The 20,183-nt window shown below is 37.0% G+C and overlaps 3 protein-coding genes across 10 annotated transcripts; 2 read left to right on the forward strand and 1 right to left on the reverse strand.

The window, feature by feature from the left end:
* The first annotated feature begins 1,033 nt into the window (after positions 1-1,033).
* On the forward strand, positions 1,034-7,191 carry LOC123208826 (ATP-dependent zinc metalloprotease FTSH 7, chloroplastic-like). Of its 5 annotated transcripts, none has more exons than XR_006500840.1 (14): positions 1,034-1,936; positions 2,128-2,193; positions 2,294-2,425; positions 2,543-2,608; positions 3,055-3,240; positions 3,328-3,414; positions 3,504-3,617; positions 3,715-3,839; positions 3,970-4,078; positions 4,459-4,584; positions 4,811-5,134; positions 5,228-5,351; positions 5,994-6,592; positions 6,713-7,191. XR_006500840.1 is itself a non-coding variant. In XM_044626401.1 (13 exons), exons 1-13 carry the CDS (start codon positions 1,079-1,081, stop codon positions 6,140-6,142), a joined length of 2,466 nt encoding a protein of 821 aa, XP_044482336.1. In that variant the 5' UTR covers positions 1,034-1,078; the 3' UTR covers positions 6,143-6,640. The 5 variants fall into 5 exon arrangements, 1 of the variants encoding a protein (XP_044482336.1); XR_006500838.1 differs by having other exon boundaries at positions 6,716-7,191; XR_006500841.1 differs by having other exon boundaries at positions 5,994-6,587.
* Positions 7,192-7,500: 309 nt separating this feature from the next.
* On the forward strand, positions 7,501-14,095 carry LOC123208827 (phosphomethylpyrimidine synthase, chloroplastic). 4 transcript variants are annotated; one of them, XR_006500842.1, is made up of 7 exons: positions 7,502-7,943; positions 8,974-9,293; positions 9,438-9,565; positions 9,747-10,573; positions 10,812-11,488; positions 11,866-11,951; positions 12,113-14,095. XR_006500842.1 is itself a non-coding variant. In XM_044626402.1 (6 exons), the coding sequence occupies exons 2-6, from the start codon at positions 8,986-8,988 to the stop codon at positions 11,873-11,875; spliced, it is 1,950 nt and encodes a 649-aa protein (XP_044482337.1). In that variant the 5' UTR covers positions 7,501-7,945; positions 8,975-8,985; the 3' UTR covers positions 11,876-12,046. The 4 variants fall into 4 exon arrangements, 2 of the variants coding, with proteins under 2 accessions (XP_044482337.1, XP_044482339.1); XR_006500843.1 differs by having other exon boundaries at positions 7,507-7,943; positions 10,812-11,494; XM_044626402.1 differs by lacking the exon at positions 12,113-14,095 and having other exon boundaries at positions 7,501-7,945; positions 8,975-9,293; positions 11,866-12,046.
* Positions 14,096-16,487: 2,392 nt separating this feature from the next.
* LOC123208828 (50S ribosomal protein L4, chloroplastic) lies at positions 16,488-18,072 on the reverse strand. The gene is made up of 2 exons (XM_044626405.1): positions 17,150-18,072; positions 16,488-16,751 (listed from the first exon to the last, which is right to left on the reverse strand). The coding sequence occupies exons 1-2, from the start codon at positions 17,982-17,984 to the stop codon at positions 16,714-16,716; spliced, it is 873 nt and encodes a 290-aa protein (XP_044482340.1). The 5' UTR covers positions 17,985-18,072; the 3' UTR covers positions 16,488-16,713.
* Positions 18,073-20,183: the final 2,111 nt, after the last annotated feature.

Consider the following 20,183-nt stretch of genomic DNA (forward strand, 5'->3'; position numbering starts at 1 on the left):
CATATCTTCGGCCCTAAATCCGACAACATTGTTGGTTGTCTATCCCCACCGAAGTTTCCTCTCCCTCCAACAGTCTCTCTCCACCCATTGGGAAGCTCATTCGATGTCGATCTTCTTTTAAAAGACGAAAAACTTCATCGGGAAAGACAAAACTCTTCATTTTCGTTCGTCTTCCCAGACGAAGACGAAGATGTCGTCTTAGTCTGGGAAGATGATCATCTTCCTAGAAGAAGACGTCTAGGAAGATGAATGAAGATGAAGAACTTCATCTTCTCTGACGAAGCTCTTTATCCCGTCGTCTTTCAAGCCTTATTCGACGTTGATCGAGTGTCCAAATAGGTGGAGAGAGACCGTCGGAGGGAGAGAAAACTTCGAAAGGGATAGATGACTAGCAACGATGTCAGATTTGATGTTAGAGATCTAAAACCAATTCCTAAGGGAAAACTGTCATTTTTTAAAATTTAGGTTGAGGGAAAACTTTTAGTTTTTAAAGTTTAGGGGAGGAAAAAGAGATAAAATGTTAAGGGGTTAGGGTTCCATTATTTTTAACTGCTTACAGGTAGGTATTTGTAATTTTCAAAATTAAAGGGGGATAGTTCAAAAATAGCAATCCTTAGGTGGGAAATAGTCCGTTGGACTTATTATTATTATCATACGAAAATGCATTAAAAATCTCTAGTCATTATTGACGAAGCGCGTGGTTCGCAGTCAACGCCGAATTTGTGGTCAGCTGCTCTCTCACGTACCACATCAATGTTTTCTTATCTAACGACACGTGTCTGTTATAGTGGCCTAAGGACAAAAACTTTTAGTGGACACTCTTACATCCGATTCTCTCTCACGTTTTCCTTCTTATTCTTTTACGATTGGCTGACAACTTACACGCTACACGGACAAAACAGATAACGAAGGTGGGTAATAAGAAACTGACGGTTGGGATTCACAGTCATTTCTTAGACCTAACGGCCATGATTCCGCTCTGTTTCGCCCCGTGATACTGCTCCTCAACATATAAATACTTGTAAATAAAAATTAATAATTTTGTTCCCCAATTTCTAGGGTTTCCAGGAAAAAAAAAATGTCATCAACTGAATTTCTCCGTCCATCAATCCACAACAGATTCCAGTACACGAATTCAAATTGGAATCTTCTATATTTACATGGCGCAACCTTCTGTCCGAGACGATTAAGGGTTTTTCCCCGAGAAACGAACCGTTTTATCTCCAATTCAATCTCCTTCCCTTCGGTTAACCTTTCAAAAGGTTGCCAAACGTTTAATCTGTGGCCTGGTTTTGGTTTGTTACAAAGTAATAAAAAAGTAAGGGAATTTAGATTTCTAGCGAATTCTCAAGATGGAGAATCGAGTGAAACCAGCGAGAGTGAGAGTCAGGGTCCAACTCAGTCTTCGCAAAGCACGGGCTCTTCGACTAACCAAAAGAGAGAGAAGCGGAACAAGAGTAACGGGTTTTGGTGGTCGAAGGGGAAGAACTTTCGGTGGCAACCTATAATTCAGGCTCAAGAAATCGGTGTTTTGCTTTTGCAATTAGGGATAGTTATGTTTGTTATGCGGTTGCTCCGACCTGGAATTCCGTTGCCCGGTTCGGAGCCAAGGACGCCAACGACTTTTTTTAGCGTTTCGTACAGTGATTTTTTGAGTAAGATTAATAGTAACCAGGTGCAGAAAGTGGAAGTGGACGGTGTGCATATAATGTTTAAGTTAAAAAATGAGGGGGGTATTCAAGAGAGCGAGGTGATGACTAGTCAGAAATTTCAAGACTCCGAGTCATTGTTGAAAAATATGGCACCTAGTAAGAGGATAGTGTACACCACTACGAGGCCAACTGATATCAAGACTCCATACGAGAAAATGCTTGATAATCAGGTGGAGTTTGGGTCACCAGATAAGAGGTCCGGTGGATTCTTGAACTCGGCTTTGGTGAGTTCTTGGACTTTTTTGCGCTGCCAATGTTCAGATATGTTAAGAATGAATTAATTCATTGTTAAATGACATACACTCATGCCATAGCTTGTGTTATTAAAATTATGCATTCTGTTTTATTTGAAATTTTACTTTATTCATAAAGCTTTCTAAGCTCGTTGTCTTTGAATTTGCTCTATTTCTGGCAGATAGCTCTGTTTTATGTTGCAGTTCTTGCAGGTCTTCTCCACCGCTTTCCTGTGAGCTTTTCTCAGGTGTGAATCTGTGGGCCACCTTTTTTTTTGTAATTCGTTTACCTTGAAACTCATGCTTTGTGGAAAGGTGTCTAAGTGGAATTAAGCATGTGTTGAGCAGACGGCTGGTCAGATTGGTAGCCGCAAGTCTCGGGGTCCTGGTGGTGCTAAAGTTTCCGAGCAAGGGGAAATGATCACCTTTGCTGACGTTGCTGGTGTGGATGAGGCAAAGGAAGAGCTGGAAGAAATTGTGGTATGTAAGCCATTCCTCTGATATGCCTCTTACTGTTAATAGGCTGTTAAAATATTTTAGTTGATGTCTTTCACTCATTCAGGATATGGTCTTTATTCTCTGATGTTTACTGCCCAGGAATTTTTAAGGAATCCGGATAGATATATACGTCTTGGTGCTCGTCCTCCTCGAGGTGTTCTCTTGGTGAGTTGAAATCAGAGACTAGTGAGTAGTGCTACCTCATGTAGACAGTGTGATTTTATTTCTTGCAAATGCTTATGCCACCTTAATTGGAATTTCCACAATAATCAAGTGGTATTATTGTTGGCAACACTTGGCTTGATTACACTAACAGCCATTAGTCTCCACTTCAGGAAGCCTTTCTATGCATAGTTCTACCTCTTATTTGAAAACCTTTCTACTTGTCATCTACTGTTGATGATTGATGTGCAACAGACAGTGTTTATGGTAAATGCGAAGGCAGTTATTTTTTTCATCAGGTTCTCAAATGCTAAATGTATAGACATATTCCCATGCTATAGGTGGATACTCTGTTTCTCTGGAAGATAGTTTGAGAGGCTTTCAAAACTTATTTTATGATATCATTTTTCCCATTTGACAAGTAATTGCCAGTTTTGTTTATCTTACAGGTGGGTCTTCCAGGGACAGGCAAGACTCTTTTAGCAAAAGCTGTGGCTGGGGAAGCTGAAGTTCCTTTTATAAGTTGTTCTGCAAGTGAGTTTGTGGAGTTGTATGTTGGCATGGGTGCCTCTCGTGTAAGAGATCTGTTTGCACGAGCTAAGAAGGAGGCCCCATCAATAATTTTTATAGATGAGGTTAGTTGATGAGGATTCTTAATTTTAGGTTTTTTTGGTTATATACAGACAAAGGTGTGTTGGTTGTCATTTATATGTCTTTTGCAGATAGATGCTGTGGCAAAAAGTCGAGATGGTCGATTTCGCATTGTTAGCAATGATGAGCGAGAGCAAACTTTGAACCAGTTGCTCACTGTATGGGTCCTTGATAATTTTCTTTCTATCATCAGATTGTACTATCAGTATCTCTCATTTAAGCTGATGTATATCAAATTGCATTGCAGGAGATGGATGGATTTGATAGCAATTCTGCTGTAATTGTTCTTGGAGCAACAAACCGCTCTGATGTCTTGGATCCTGCACTTCGCCGACCAGGGAGATTTGATCGTGTTGTTATGGTTTGTATTCTGATTCCAGTAGATTTTGAAATCATATATAAATAAGTTTCTTGCTAGTAATGATTCTTGTAGAAATATCATGTCACATGGTTTTTAGGTGGAGACACCTGATAGGATTGGAAGAGAATCCATTCTAAAGGTGCACGTTTCCAAGAAGGAAATCCCGCTTGCAAAGGATGTTGAACTTGGTGATATTGCCTCAATGACTACTGGTTTTACTGGGTATATACATTGTTTCATCTTTAATCCTGTTTAAGAACTATTGCCCCCTTTTTCCTATTTATTTCTCTCTTTATTAAAAATATTATTTGTGCACATTAGGATTGACTTTGCAGATTTATAAATTATGCAGGGCAGACCTTGCAAATCTGGTAAATGAAGCTGCTTTGCTGGCTGGAAGACAAAATAAAGATGTCGTGGAGAAAATTGATTTTATTCAAGCAGTAGAACGATCAATAGCTGTATCTCCCTCTCTCACTCTCCCTCCCTCCCTCCTTCCATATGCACCCATGTGTCTGTGAATGTGCTACTTGTTTCATTTTACATTTCTTCCTCTTTATTCTAAATTGCAATTGATTGTTTAGACTGCTCTAAATTAAATACCATAATGTAACTGACAATTGTCTATATTTTCCCCCTTAAGTCCTCCTTAGGTTTTGATGTTAGCTCCTTACCTCGCTTTTGAGTTATAGTAATATATCTATGATTTTTTTCATGTAATGATGTATGCCATTAGTTCTCATGTTTTTTATGAACTAGCCTTGCAAAAAGTAATGAGCAATCATTCACCTATTGGTTAAAAAGACAGCAAACTGAAACAAACTACTGGTTTTTTTTATAGGGCATAGAGAAGAAAACTGCCAAGTTAAAGGGGAGTGAGAAGGCTGTAGTTGCAAGGCATGAAGCTGGTCATGCTGTAGTAGGTACTGCAGTAGCAAGTCTTCTTCCTGGACAGCCACATGTGGAGGTAGATTATTGGAAGTTCTTTCCTCAACACTATTTAATTTTTTTGGAAGTTCTCTCAAACTTTCAAATTAAGGGTGGATAGGAATTTTGAAAGGTTGTGCTAAAAATTTTGAGCAATGGATTTTCAAGCATTCTGTTATTGTTGCAAAAGGGTACTTCAATTGTCCATACATGAATATCTGCAGGAAATTGATGATCTGACTATACTCATTTGCTTTTTATATCAGAAGTTGAGCATATTGCCAAGGTCGGGAGGGGCATTGGGCTTCACTTATATTCCTCCCGTAAATGAAGATAGATATTTGCTGTTTATTGATGAGTTATGTGGCCGCTTGGTTACCCTACTTGGTGGACGTGCAGCAGAAGAAGTTGTTTATTCTGGTCGTGTTTCAACTGGTGCACTTGATGATATAAGGCGGGCAACTGACTTGGCATATAAAGCAATAGCTGAATATGGTCTTAATCAGACGATAGGGCCCGTGTCTTTAGCAACACTTTCTGCTGGTGGAATTGACGAGTCTGGGGGATCTGTTCCATGGGGAAGGGATCAGGTTCTGTTTTTCTTCTTCTTCTTCTTTTTTATATTTGTTTGTATCTTTCTACATGTATTGTTGTGAAGACTGATTTAAAATTTAATATGACAGGGGCAGCTTGTTGACCTCGTTCAAAGAGAGGTGAAAGCATTGTTGCAATCTGCTCTAGAAGTAGCACTTTGTGTTGTTCGTGCTAACCCTGATGTTTTGGAAGGTCTTGGTGCCCATCTGGAAGGTAAATGTGTTACTGCTACCTGATTTGGCATCTAAGAAAATTTGATTTACTGCTTATTTTCTCTATATTTTATCTGCATCAATAATAAGTTAAATTTTTCTCACTTTTGATGTGCTAGCTGAGCTATTGGTTTATAATTCTGTTCTAAGTGAAAGCTATCATTATTAACATTACTTATATCTAGGCATGGATCCAATCCTGGTTGACTCAAGTTTAGATCACTGTTTGGCTCAGCTCAAACTCTCTCACCTCACTGGTGTTGATGTATCAGAGCTCACCTCGTCATTGATTTTTCTTATTCTCTAGCGATTCTCTTTCTTTTTCTCCTTTAATTCATTTTCTTCTTTTCCAACAATCTTGCAATTCTTCTTATGTTTAAACAATTCGAACGAGCTGAGCTTGATCTCAAGCTAGCCATGTTAGATTGGAGCCGAGCTTGAGTTGGCCCTTTTTTTGGACTTGGCTCGGCATGGATCGAATCTACCCCTATTTGTATCCCTTTCCATTGACTTGTGGGCTTCCATAATTTAGTCTGGACCCGTGTTTACATGGCTTGCATCAAGATGTGAAATAAATGCTGCCTATTGAGCATTAATGTCTGTACAGGAGTTCTTACTTTTTCTTTGATATTTTTTAATTCAGACAAAGAGAAAGTAGAAGGTGAAGAGTTACAACAATGGTTGAGAATGGTGGTTGCACCTAAAGAACTATCGAGCTTTGTTCTTTGCAAGCAAGAGTCACTTCCCCCTCTGCAGGGATCTCTACTCCCACTTAAAGCAAGCTCTGGGTAACAACTACAGTAAAGCAAAACAGAGGTGGCTTGTGGCGGTTCATGTCATATTTTGGATACAAATACAATATCCTGATTGTTGTTAGTCAACCAATACAAATTTTGTGAATTTCCAGCAAGGTAAATTTTGGTTACATTTAACTCTACTGGTGTCCACCATGCTCATCATTTTATGGCACAAAACCTGCGAAAGGAGTTGGGAAATCTCAAGATTTGTTTTTGATAGTTTTCCCAAGTGTCTCACTTTTTTAACATTGTGTGAATCTCTGGCCTGGTCTCTGAAATCTTTTGTAAATTTGCATTGGTTTCAGTTAATATATTTTCCAATTATTGGCATTTGTAACAGTTGTTCAGTTGTACCTGTAAGTGAAGATAGATGATATATATTCCTTGTGCGGATTCAGATAGGGAATGTACATTGAATCAGAGACAAGCACTTGCATTCTGTACTGTAAATTCTTAATCTATATTTGATCAGGTTATTAAGTGATTGTTCCAATGGATATTGTTCCTGTCCTCAGAGCAGTGGTTTCTTTACTGCAGCCGACTTGGTTTTGTTTCATTTTTTAAGCAGAATTCATTGCTTAAAACCAAAAGCATGTTGCAGCCGGTGAAGCAGACTTTCAAGCCAATTTTCAGATGTTTCATGGACAAGATAAGGCAGGGCTTGGTGAATGTTGGTTCAGAAATGAAATGATCATGAGAAAATGGATGAAAATTTTTCTTTGTCGTTCAACATATACGGTGTATAATTCTCTATCCAGAGGAATGGGAGGTTGAAATGATTTCGAGCTGATATTTTGGAAGTATACCTAAAATATCACTGTTGCTTTCTGGGAATGACGGGCCCTTGTCTCCCGTCATTTGGCTTGGACCATCTCTCATGTAATTCTCCGTTTATATATGATCGTCATATCTAAACGGTGGAATCGAGCTCTTCCACACGGTTGGCCGAAGAATATTTCTTATTCAAATCATCTTGTAACAGAATTACATAAACGTTAAAAGTAAATTTATTAATAGTTTTTAGAAATTTTTTCATGGATTTAAGTTTCCGGATCCTGAATTGGTATGGCCCAACCTTCACCAGAGATAACTCTTAACTAATAAAGATCAGACGGTCCTCCTTCGTCCTCCTTGTTTGGTAACTCAGTGAATAGGGTAATGAAAGAACGGACGGTTCTCCATTATCTATATTTTGTAATCAAGAAAATCATATATGATTAAGTATTATTATATTTATTATTTAAAATTATTTAATTATATAAAAATAAAAATAAGATATTGTTCAGTGTACATAACTCTATTCTTCGATAATTGATAGTGACAAAGGAGCCGACTAGGTGATGAAGATCAGATGGTCCTCCATCTTCCTTATTTAGTAATTGGCAGTGAGAAATGAGCCAACTGGGTGATGAAGATCAGGCGGTCCTCCATCGTCCTCCTCATTTGGTAATTGGCAGTGAGAAATGAGCTAACTGCGTGATGAAGATCAAACGGTCCTCCATCGTCCTTATTTGGTAATTAGCATTCAGAAATGAGCCAGCCGGGTGATGAAGATCGACGGTCCTCTATCGTCCTCCTCATTTGGTAATTGACAGTGAGAAACGAGAACCCCGTCAGTGTCACGTGCTTATTGGCTGCTACAAATAAATATCTGATAAGTTGGTTCCACCTCAGCATTAGCTTTTTGATACTTTTCAAAGAATATAACGCTATAAAAACGCCGAGGGCGTGTACAGGGAGTGTGCTTCCCTCAGTGATTGGTTCTGAGTTAAAAGATAGTGAAGAGATAAAACCAGGTTCTTCTTCTCTTCTGCAAGATATCTCGTTCTTTATGCTTCGGTTCCATCGCAATTCTTCTTTGTTTGGTTTGCTTATTCATGCATGTCTAATCATTGATGTGATTTTAGAAATGGGTTCATTGCTTCTTTTTTTTGCGAATTTTTAGGATCGTTTTTTAAAATCTCATGCTTCGATCGGTTTCATCAGAATACTTCGCACTTGTTTGCTTACGTCTGATGCCTTATCTACACTTATTCATAAAGTTTGTGGCCTGTTTGGTTTAGTTTGCTTCGTCATTAATATTTTAGGATGGAATTTTTTGTAATTATGTGCTAGGATCGTACCTCGAAGTTTCATTTTGAGACCGTCTCACTCAGTTCTCAGATACGTGGTTCTGTTACTTTATTCATTGATTTTTTTTGGGTAAAAAATTAGAATAATATTCGAATCCTTAGCAAAATGAATTTAATATGGAGAATTTTGTTTGGCTGCCGCAAAAGCTTCAACAAATGGTTTTTGGTCAGCTAAGCAAAGTTATTTAACACGACTGAAACAGTAAACTTGATTAAGGTTCTTGTTTTCATGGATAGAATTATTAGATTGCAACACGCTGTGGTACTGGAACTGGTACTCTACCATACGTTGTCTTCATGCAACACTCCATATTTAAGATTAAAAATGATTAAATTTCATTTCTCCAAAGCTTTAGTCTAATTAAAAATTGGCTAGTTTGTAAATTTTGCATGGAGTATCATAATTTTTAATGAAACGTTTTAGGAGACCTTAATGATTTATAACTGAGGTTTATGACAAGTTTTTAAGTTTCAGTGGGAGTTTCTAACAAACTTTAAATTGATCAGATTTATCCTTAGTTGGATGATCTTAATGTGTCCTAAGTACCTAGATTAAGATCATGAAAGTAAAAAGTTTTTATTGATGGATTGTATTTGATTTTTGACTTCTTGTCAATAAACTTAAATGGTTAATTAATCAGAGTTTTATTGCTCTTCTAACTGAATTCTGAACTTCATATTTTGCCATGTTTAGGTTTTTTTAGAGATGGCTTCAGTGCAGACGACAATGACGACAATTGTCTGTAAGAATGGTAACCATGGTGCTCCTGCCAAGTTTCCAAGTACTTCCTTCTTACCTGGGTTTGATATGGTTGGTCATGTTTCCAGTGCATGCAAAAAGGAAATGTGCCTTTCCATGTCCTCAGTTGCTAGAGCCACATTGACGTTTGATCCCCCAACAACCAATTCAGAGAGAACCAAACAAAGAAAGCACACTGTTGATCCTGGTTCTCCTGATTTTCTACCACTTCCATCCTTTGAGCAATGTTTTCCCAAGAGCTCCAAGGAATATAGGTACATTCTTTCGCTAAATTAACTGCTTTGTGTTTTTATTACATTTCATTCTGACATATTTTATTTTATTACCTGGAATTAGATTGGGTGATTCACACTTTAATTAATCGTCTTGTAAAGATATGGCACTTGATTTTTACGCAGGGAAGTTGTTCACAAACAAACTGGCCATGTACTTAAAGTTCCCTTTCGACGGGTTCACTTGAGTGGGGATGAACCAGATTTTGACACCTATGACACCAGTGGTCAGCAAAACATCAGCCCGCATGTTGGTATGGACCTTAAGCTTCTTATGAATATTCTCTTTTGTGAGGCTTCTGATGATTTAAAGTATTAGAGATACTTGTTATTTTATTAATTCTGTCATCTCTCACTATGGTCTCTGATGCTTAACATTTTGGGATAGGATGAGTTAGAAATGCTTAACTAAATTTTATGCATAATGTTTTATAGGACTTCCTAAACTGCGAAAGGACTGGATTGACAGGCGAGAGAAGTTAGGAGGACCAAGATACACTCAAATGTACTATGCCAAGCAGGGAATCATAACTGAGGAAATGTTGTATTGTGCCAGTCGTGAAAAGCTTGACCCAGAATTTGTGAGGTCAGAGGTTGCTCGTGGTCGAGCAATCATCCCTTCCAACAAGAAACATTTGGAACTGGAACCAATGATAGTTGGAAGAAACTTTTTGGTCAAAGTTAATGCAAATATTGGAAACTCGGCTGTAGCAAGCTCTATTGAAGAAGAAGTTTATAAGGTTCAATGGGCAACTATGTGGGGTGCCGACACTGTCATGGATCTGTCTACTGGTCGCCACATTCATGAGACCCGTGAGTGGATTCTTCGTAACTCCTCTGTACCAGTGGGAACTGTGCCCATTTATCAGGCACTGGAAAAGGTGAATGGCATTGCTGAAAATCTCAGCTGGGAAGTCTTCAAAGACACCCTGATTGAACAAGCTGAGCAAGGGGTAGATTATTTCACAATTCATGCTGGAGTTCTGTTGCGATATATCCCTTTAACAGCAAAGCGTATGACCGGAATTGTTTCCCGGGGAGGATCTATTCATGCAAAGTGGTGCTTAGCTTATCACAAGGAGAACTTTGCTTATGAGCACTGGGATGAAATACTTGACATTTGTAATCAGTATGATGTGGCCCTATCTATAGGTGATGGGCTGAGACCTGGGTCCATTTATGATGCCAATGACACTGCACAGTTTGCTGAGCTTTTAACTCAAGGGGAACTGACCCGTAGAGCATGGGAAAAAGATGTGCAGGTATATGACAATTGAGACTAAATAAGAGCCTTAAGAATCATTTTGTAAAAATTCAAAAATGCATGCACTTGAAAATTTTGCTGACCTTAAAACTTTATGCTTACTGGGTGATAAGGTTTTTATTATTAAAACTGACATTTCCTGTTTAGCCTTATTCTGTATGTTGATAAAGATAATCTCTTTTTAAAATAAATTGATACATCATGCTGACCTGCAATCTGTTACGGTGCACTTTCAGGTGATGAATGAGGGACCTGGACATATTCCAATGCACAAGATCCCTGAAAACATGCAAAAGCAGCTGGAATGGTGCAATGAAGCACCTTTTTATACTCTCGGTCCACTAACAACAGATATAGCTCCTGGTTATGATCACATCACCTCTGCCATTGGGGCTGCCAACATAGGGGCTCTTGGCACTGCTCTTCTGTGTTATGTAACACCAAAAGAACATCTTGGATTGCCAAATAGGGATGATGTGAAGGCTGGGGTTATAGCGTATAAGATAGCTGCTCATGCAGCAGATTTAGCAAAAGGTCACCCACATGCTCAGGCCTGGGATGATGCTTTAAGCAAGGCAAGATTCGAATTCCGATGGATGGACCAGTTTGCTTTATCGTTGGATCCCATGACTGCAATGTCCTTCCACGATGAAACCCTGCCATCAGAGGGTGCAAAAGTGGCACATTTTTGCTCAATGTGTGGACCTAAGTTCTGCTCTATGAAGATTACTGAGGATGTGCGGAAGTATGCAGAGGAGCATGGTTATGGGAGCGCTGAGGAAGCTATGCAGCAAGGTATGGATGCAATGAGTGCTGAGTTCCTGGCTGCCAAGAAAACTGTTAGCGGGGAACAACATGGTGAAGTTGGTGGCGAAATCTATTTGCCAGCAAGTTATGTGAAGTCCTCTGAGAGGTGAAGGTCAGTTTTCTAATATAAAATTTCTTGTTAGTGTGGTAGAAGTTAAGTTGTTTGAAATGTTCTAACCTGTAAGGAGCTAAAACTTTCAGTCCATTATTTCAAAATGCTGTTACATCACCAAACATGAATCATACACTATCAAACCTTTAGTTTTTGGAGGGATCTTTTGACATGCTTTACCCTCCCAATTTGTGAATGTATGATACCTCTCTTTAATTTAGTTGCTATCAAGAAATGCCGAATATGGCTGCTTTCCACCCAAGTAATTTGAGTGCGTTTTGGATGTGCTATAGAAATAAGCTTGTACCAAGATTATTGTCTCAATGATGTCTTCATTCATAGGGACGATGACTTATCATGCTTTCTTACAGGACCATATAGCCGGAGTTGGTTTCAGACTGTTAGAGTTAGAAGCTGTATTGGCATTATAATAACAGTCTGTACTGTCAGACTGTAGGTGAGTGCTTAGTTTAATTTGTCAAGAAACTTGAAGAGATGAATCTTTGTTCTGCTTGTTTTCATGAACCTCTGTAATAAAATACTTCTGCTACATATTCTCTCTTCTGCCTTTGAATTTTTTGTTTTTTGGCCATTATATTGACATAAGAAGCGCACCAGGGGTGCCTGCATCTGCTTTAGAGCTGGCTGATTGGCCAGAATGCTGGCAGATGAGGCTGAGAAAGTCCCTTTGAACCTGAACAGGATAATGCCTGCGTAGGGAGTGTGCACTTTCTTTTGCTCTTTTTCTGTGTTTGAGCAGGGAAGGAGGTGCCATTTATGGTTTGGGCAAGCTGATCCGCGTGGGCACCCTCAGCTTCATATCCAGGCTTATCACACTCCAAAGCCCAGGATGCAACTAAACTAGCCCACTTATATTTCTTATATGCACTGCACATACCAAGTTTTGAAAACTTCATCTATGATACAATAAGTCCTATAACAAATCATTAAATATCAAAATATCTTGGGAATAATAAAAGAAATGAGGAGAAACTATTGAAGAATCTGAAAAGACTAATAATTAAAATTGTCGATTTTTAAGAGGTTATACAAAAATCATTCTCAACTCAAGAGTTAACCTTTGTGGTTAACAAATTAGGGTTAGATAAAATTATCCTTGTATGCAAATTGACTATTGACTCATTTTGATACAGATCAAAATCTTCATACTTCTTGTCATTGCACGTACCTTTTATCTATTGTTGATTTTGATGATTTGAAGGGACTTTTATGCATAAAATGAAATATATGTATATATATTGTTGATATTTATCTTTTTTATCACTTATATTGTAGAGATTTACATGTGTTTGCATTGACAATAGGGATGCCATGAATATGAGTATAACCGTTTGCCGTTATAAGGTTTATTTTAGATTCAGATTTAATTGAATTTTTGGTTGATTTGTGTGAATAATATTGTGATTGGTAAGGGTTTGAATCAGAGTAATAGGGAAATTGGGCAAAAAATTTGTTCATCTTCGTGTTATTTCTAGTATACGTGATTTGAAGTAGTACGTGTGATTTGCAACTAACACTAACATGCATGTCATGCATATTAGGATCAAATGAAGATGAGGTTAAATAAAATTTGTCACAGATGAGCACATAGTTGGCCATTACGAAATTTCACAGTGTTAGTTAATAGGTATGTACAATGCACATAGTGGGAGTAATTAAAATTTTATCATGCATGAAATACATGTATTGTATCACACATAGTAGGTGTGAGACCTATGATTTATAGGTTTGTGTAATATAGGGTAATTGAAAGTTTGCCATATTGGAGATAATTAAATCTTGTCATATGTGGATTATAGGTTTGTGAAATACACATAACTGGGTATGCATGCGCTATGCAGTATGCGTGAAATCTCAAGTTAAATGATTCTATTTTTAGCTATGCATGTCTGGTGTACAGAGTGTGCTTAAATTTCAGGTCAAATTTGGGTATGCATGCTCTATACAGTATGCGTGAAATCTCAAGTTAAATGATTCTATTTTTAGCTATGCATGTCTGATGTACACAATGTGCTTAAATTTCAGGTCAAACGAATTTTGATCAATTTTTTGTTTAATATTTTGCATGCATATTGGATTATGCTTAAATATTTTGAAAATTAACCTAAATGTTCAATTCTTTATTATAAAATATAAGAGATATAATCCTATATTTATATAGAAATTTAGGGTATCATAAATACAAATAAATCCCTCGACCCTTAGTTGAGAGGCTACAGCTTGCAAAGTCTCTTGGCTAACCCTGTATTCGTGCAATCTTAGTGATTATCCAAATCAACTTTTCAAAGATGATTGTTTTCTGTGATGTTGTCTTACAATTACAAGCGAGGGATGATAACACAATGGATCATTGGATCAAGTGATTGTAGGGTCTTCAATGTGAAGTTAATCAAGTCTTTATTATTTGGTTGACCATTAGATTTTCACGAGGAGAACTGTGAGCCTTCTAGGACGCAGATGGCCTTGCTTCTTTTTTGTTCTTTTGTTGGGTTTGTCATGATTGATAACAATTGTATATGTATTGTATTTATTTCTATTACGTATATTTTGGAAATGTAGACTAATAGTGTTGTTGTGCTAGGTTATGTATTGTGATTATATCCGTAAGTTAATTTATACATAAAATATCAATGAAAAGGGGGTAAATATCCAAGATTGGGAAACAACCATTAAATAAGGAAATATGTCAAAATCAAATAAACGAACATTACATATTAATTAAGGTAATACATTAAAATCAAAGAAACAAACATTACATGAAGTTATATATATAATCTCTAAACTATCATATTCGGTCAGATTATCACTATTTTCTTGTTTTTCATCAATGTAACTCATTGTGTTGTCCATCATCCACGTTCATTGCCCTTCAGACCAACCGAAAAAGCATAGGCATTTTGATGGTTTTTTTAAATTTTTATTCAAACAGTTTTTTTCGCAGTAGTTTGTTATGAAATTGCACCAAATTGAACTGTACACATCTTTAGATGTAAAATTTCAGCATAATGTGGCTGGGATTAGATAGAGATTTTTATATCAAAACTACTGCATCACCATCTAGTCTCCATTTCATGATTTATTCAATAACAATAGGAAACCCCATCTAGCCTCCTTTGATGGAATGTCATTTAAATTCCATCAATGTTGCCGATCATGGCACACAACCACCGATAGGAGTGAATGAGCCCAAATACCCTGTTGTAAAAGTGATAATCAAAACTGAAACCGATATCAACCGGTACCTAAGATTTAAGGACTAGAACCGAACAAGTTTCTACCTTGAACATACATGATCTGTTCTGGTTCATATTCTGATACCTGACACCTTCCAACAAAACCACCTTCTTCATCCTCTAAACAAATTCAACATCCTTCAAATGCACTCCATCCTCTGTAAGTAACAACCGCAACTCACGCAACATGACTGTAAGAAGTTAAATTTATCAGCTTTAGAAGGAAAACTAGGTTCAGAGAGATGGGTCTTGATTAGTTGACTACAACAAAGCAAATCCCCATACCAACACACAGACACTCGATTAAATCAATCCTTGTCTCTTCTTTCTTTCACTAACAATTCTAAGATGCTTCATCAAATCGTTCTCATAAACCTACTACCAAAATTGGCTTCTTTGTGGGCACGCCAGGTACTATTTGCACTCACTTGTGTAAGGGTTTCATGAATTGGCTGAGGTGAAGCAATGACAGAAGTTGGTTGGGATGAAGGAGATAAAATGCCTTGTATGATCTGGACTTGTATTTGATTCCTTAGTATGGATATCAGGCATGCTATGAAGTTGAAAACTTAGGTGCTTGTTTTCTTTGAAGAACTTGAGAATAGAAGCTACTGAGAGAACTGTCTGAATGGTCTTGAGATTGGAGAGGCAGAGATGGAATATTATTGATGGTTGCTGCAGTAGGATTAGACCCAACACAATGACGAGGCTCACCACAATTGCAAGAGTTGCTCCATTATTACCTCGGAAGCGCCCTTATCTCTACCTTTCTCACTCAGGTTTCTCTCTCTCTGTCTCTAAAAACTGGAATCAAGGCAGTAAAAGATGGGTTTCCATTCAGTTTGGGTATCAGACACCCTAAATTTGGTTCCCGATCTGGTTCTCAAGTAGGTTATGGAATCAGAACCGAAATGGAACCAATCCTGTCAAAGCCAGTTCTGGAACCACAACATTGGGTACTCAGTGATTCCGATTTCAACCGTTTCTTTTGCACATACCTGCCTACACACATAAAATTAAATAAAAATTGCCCCCAAATCTCATTTAAACACAATCCCAAGAATTCCTTAAAATATAAAGTTGCGGATCAAGAGGAAGAAGAGAATGGTAACTGAGTGAAAGAACAAAGATAGATAGATATAGCAACAGGTAAATGGATCATCAGCAGGCCATATTAAATGACGAAAAGTGAACTTCCAGGAAGGAGGAACCAACTAGGCAACCATACAGATAGGCAAAGAGAATACCAAGACCAGCATCCACTAGATTCAACTATAGAATGGATATCAATAACTCAAATCCAACACATTAAGAGATATTGAGACCAGATTCCCCCACAATATTTACACCATAACACCAAAACTAAGGCTAACAACATCTAAAAGTTGAACATCCCACTGAACTTGAAAGTGTAATCAGTAACGATCTCAAACAAACAACTTTTTCTACCTATTTCAATAATCACATAAAATGTTCTTCCTTTCAATTAGTTTGCAATTCCAATGTCTGTTGGCATATAAATATCCTTCTGGCAGGACATAAATTCCAATGTTTATTGGCATGTAAATATCCTTTTGCCAGGACATACATAACCACAGACCAAAGCATAACATCACAAAGCATGACAGAACATTGGTACGCAAAAAGATCATGCAAGTAACAAAATATAACTAAAGAGTGAAAAGGAAAGTAGAACAAGAAATGAAGCAACACTAAGGAGACAAATCACAAAAGGTAGCTGATCTAACTAGATGCATTTTCATACATTTTAAAGAAAGGTGTGCTCAATCAATACAAAAATGATTCACAAAAAATAAAATAACAAAACCAGGCAGCGGCCAAATTGCACAATTGTGGACTTGGGCAATTAGAAGCTCTCATTGGGCTCAAGTGCATAAGTATAAAATGATTTTAGATCAATCAAAGAAAACCTTGCTACAACACTCTACACCATCGCTATCACCATCACTCTGTAGCATCTGATTCCTCATCTGCCTCACTTCCTGCATTCCAAATTAAAGAATAAACACTATTAACTACAAAAGAAAAATCCACATTCTTGTTCCATGAACTCCTCTATCAAACATCCAAAACAATGAAACAACACAATTGCAGGACAAGGGCAAATCACAGCTAACCAAGCACCAATTATAGTTGCATGGAACAATTTAGTCAAAAGATAACATCTAAACATCTCCTTGGTACAAATTCAATTACTTAACGTAAAGACCAGTGCTCATACTCACAGCGCAATGCTGGCATTCACTATAGTACAGGGCCTAATAACATTACTGTATTTTGGTTGTATAGCATTGTTTTATTTATACTACAAGGATTTTTATGTTTCTAATTATATATAAACTAATTGATCCAGTAACATTACAATTGGGTATAAACTAACCTTCATTCTCTTCTCCTTCATCTTCATCTTCATCTTCATCTTCTCCTTCATACTCGACCCCATACCTTCCGTTCAAGAAATCAACCGCTGAAGGAGTCAGCACCAGCGTCTCCGCATCCAAAATGTCAAACAAATTTAACGTCCTCGGAGTCAACATCTTCAATGTCCCGATATTCCTGCTCGATTTCTCCACATTTTCACTAACCTCCATCATCAAAAACGTCGACTTCACTTTTGGATCTAAACCCCACCTCTTCATCGCCTCTATAAACTCCTTCGTCTTCGGCCGCTCAAACTTCTCATTAAACTCCTCAACCACTATCGTGTTCTCTGCCGCGCTAGCTAACGCCGTCGATATCGCTAACCGTTTCTCCTTCTTATTTATTTTAATCGACCAGTCCTTGGGCTTCGGCCCAAATATCACGCCTCCACCGGGCCGAAGTGGGGTCCGCTGAGACCCGCGACGTGCCCGGCCAGTTTTCTTTTGAGGGTAGGGTTTCTTACCGCCACCGCGGACTTCACCGCGCGTGAGAGTAGACGCGGTGCCACGTCGCTTGTTTTGCATATCAGTGATTAATCCGCGGTGAACCACGGCACGTGCGGTGTCCGGTGTGGCTGACTTAAGGTCGAGAAATGTCTCGCCGATTTTTTCGCCAGTGAAGGATAAAACAGGGAGCGTGGCGAGCTGGGAGGAGATAATGAGAGGTTTGGAAACGGAATTTTTGAGGAAGAATTTTGGTTTATTGAAAGATATTGAAATTTTGGGAGTTATGTTGTGAGATGAAGAGAGGAAGATTGAAGAGGAGAAGAATGAGAGAGAAGTTGAGGAAGCCATTGGTGATTGAATTTGATTCAGATGGAGAGTGAGTTGAGTCTGCTTATCCGCATTGGGGTTGCTCTGAGTCCGGGGAAGAATATGGATTTTGAAACGCTGTCGTTTTAGTTAAAAAAATTGCTGGTAATTTATTTGGGGAGGAAAAGCCATTTCCTCCTCAAATTTTAGCTCAAGCTCCAAATGACGTCATGACAATTCAAAAACTCAAATATTTATTAAGTGCTAATTTTTGTTATAATTTTTTATTAGAGATAAGGATAAAATCATTATTTTATCACTAAATCCTAAAAACCTAAGGAACTATATAATTTTACCTTTATAATTTGAAAAACTAATAATTTTTCCTTAGAATTAAGTTTTAAAAACTTATCATTTTCTCCCTAGAGTTTGAAAATCTTTTCCAGCTAACAAATTCAACAAGTTGAAGGTGGTTGGAACCCCAAGAGGACAACGTTTGGATGACAAAGCATTGTTCATCATCTAGATGTTGAAGGACAATGTCTCATTGTCCAGACAAAGCACCATCGATCTGAACGACATTTCGTCTAGTAGCATCATCAATTTGGAAGATGGAGAGCATCGTCTAAAAGCATCGTCGATTTAGAGACAACACTTTGTCTGGATAACGAAGTGTCATCCTTTGATGTCTGGACGATGGACGTCGTCTAAACATCTTCTTCTAGGCATTCCAGCCACTAACAACTCGTCAAATTTTTTGGTTAGAAAAAATTTTCAAACCCTATAGGGGAAATATTAAGTTTTTAAAACTTAATTCTATGAGAGAAATTATTAGTTTTTTCAAATTGTAGGGGTAAAATAATATTATTTTTTAGGGTTTAGTAATAAAATAACAATTTTACCCTTATCTCAAACAAAAAATTTTAACAAAAATTAGCCTATGAATGGATATTTAAGTTTTTAAACTGTCACAAGCATCTTCTTTAGATTGAACTAAAACTTGGGTGGGAAATTGTCTTTTGCCCTTAATTTGGGAGATGTCGACACAAAAATGACCTCTTTGGAAATGTTCTCTCAACTTAACCAATTAACTTATTCAATAAAATTATATACACAATTTTTTTGTAAAAATAATAATGTATTGTTATGTGATTGATTATTGTTTTATATTTAATTTTTAATTATTTAATTACATAATAATACATCATTATTTATAAATAAAATTATATACATAACATTGCTCTAACTTATTTAAATACAATATTATCCTCGTGAATCTTAACCTCATCAAACTCAACCCAAAATCATTGACAATATAGCTCACTTATTATCTAAAGTCAAACAAGAAATATCATTACATTGAAGGATTGAGACCAATCTTATGTTAAAGTTTTACTTAATTGAAAATAATATCATATGCGTATTTGTTACCCATTATGTACAACATGTGTACCGGATAAACATCAAAATGGGGTGAAGTTTCATCATGATTAAGGAGGATATTATGGACTTTTCACTGTATACAAAAATGTAATTTTGAAAATTTACTATTAATAAAAAGCACAGTGAATTGTTATAAAATTCAATACGAGAAGATAAAGAGATTAAAAAAAAAATAAAATCAAGAGACAATAAGATATTAAATGCAGATTAATTGGAAAACCAAAAGCCTATGTCTAGAATAGTAATATTAGTTGTGTGTTTATAGAGAAATGCGGTATTACAATTTAAAATGTTAGAAATGCCTCTCAATTTTTTCACCCTATTGAATTTGTACTAGTGGAGATTAGGATTATGTGTACTAAGTAAATATAAAATTGTGTGACTTGATGGGTGTCATTGAGATCTCGTTGTGTTAAGAAAGTGATTTTACTTAGATTATAGTTGTTAAAGTTATAGGAAATAATTTTAAAATAATAAAATTTGTTATTTAATATTTGAGAGATTGTCGAAGATAATCTTATTTTCTTATTATTGCATTTAGATAAGGTTATGGACTATCCATGTCAAGTCTCAACCTACAGGTTGGTATGACATTTATCCGTTAGTTATTAATCACCTCTTTGGATGTCGTATCTATGAATTTGGCTGAGAGAAGTTTTAACCATATAACACCATGCATAAGGGGTTATAGAATTTTTACTATTTATGAAACCTCAAGAATTGACCTTAGTTCTCTCTCGTGAACAAGAGGTAACTCAACTTTGTATGCATATGGGGATTACTGATTTTTTTTTTTTT

The sequence above is a fragment of the Mangifera indica genome, chromosome 2 (genome assembly GCF_011075055.1).
Source record: "Mangifera indica cultivar Alphonso chromosome 2, CATAS_Mindica_2.1, whole genome shotgun sequence".
NCBI lineage: Eukaryota > Viridiplantae > Streptophyta > Magnoliopsida > Sapindales > Anacardiaceae > Mangifera > Mangifera indica.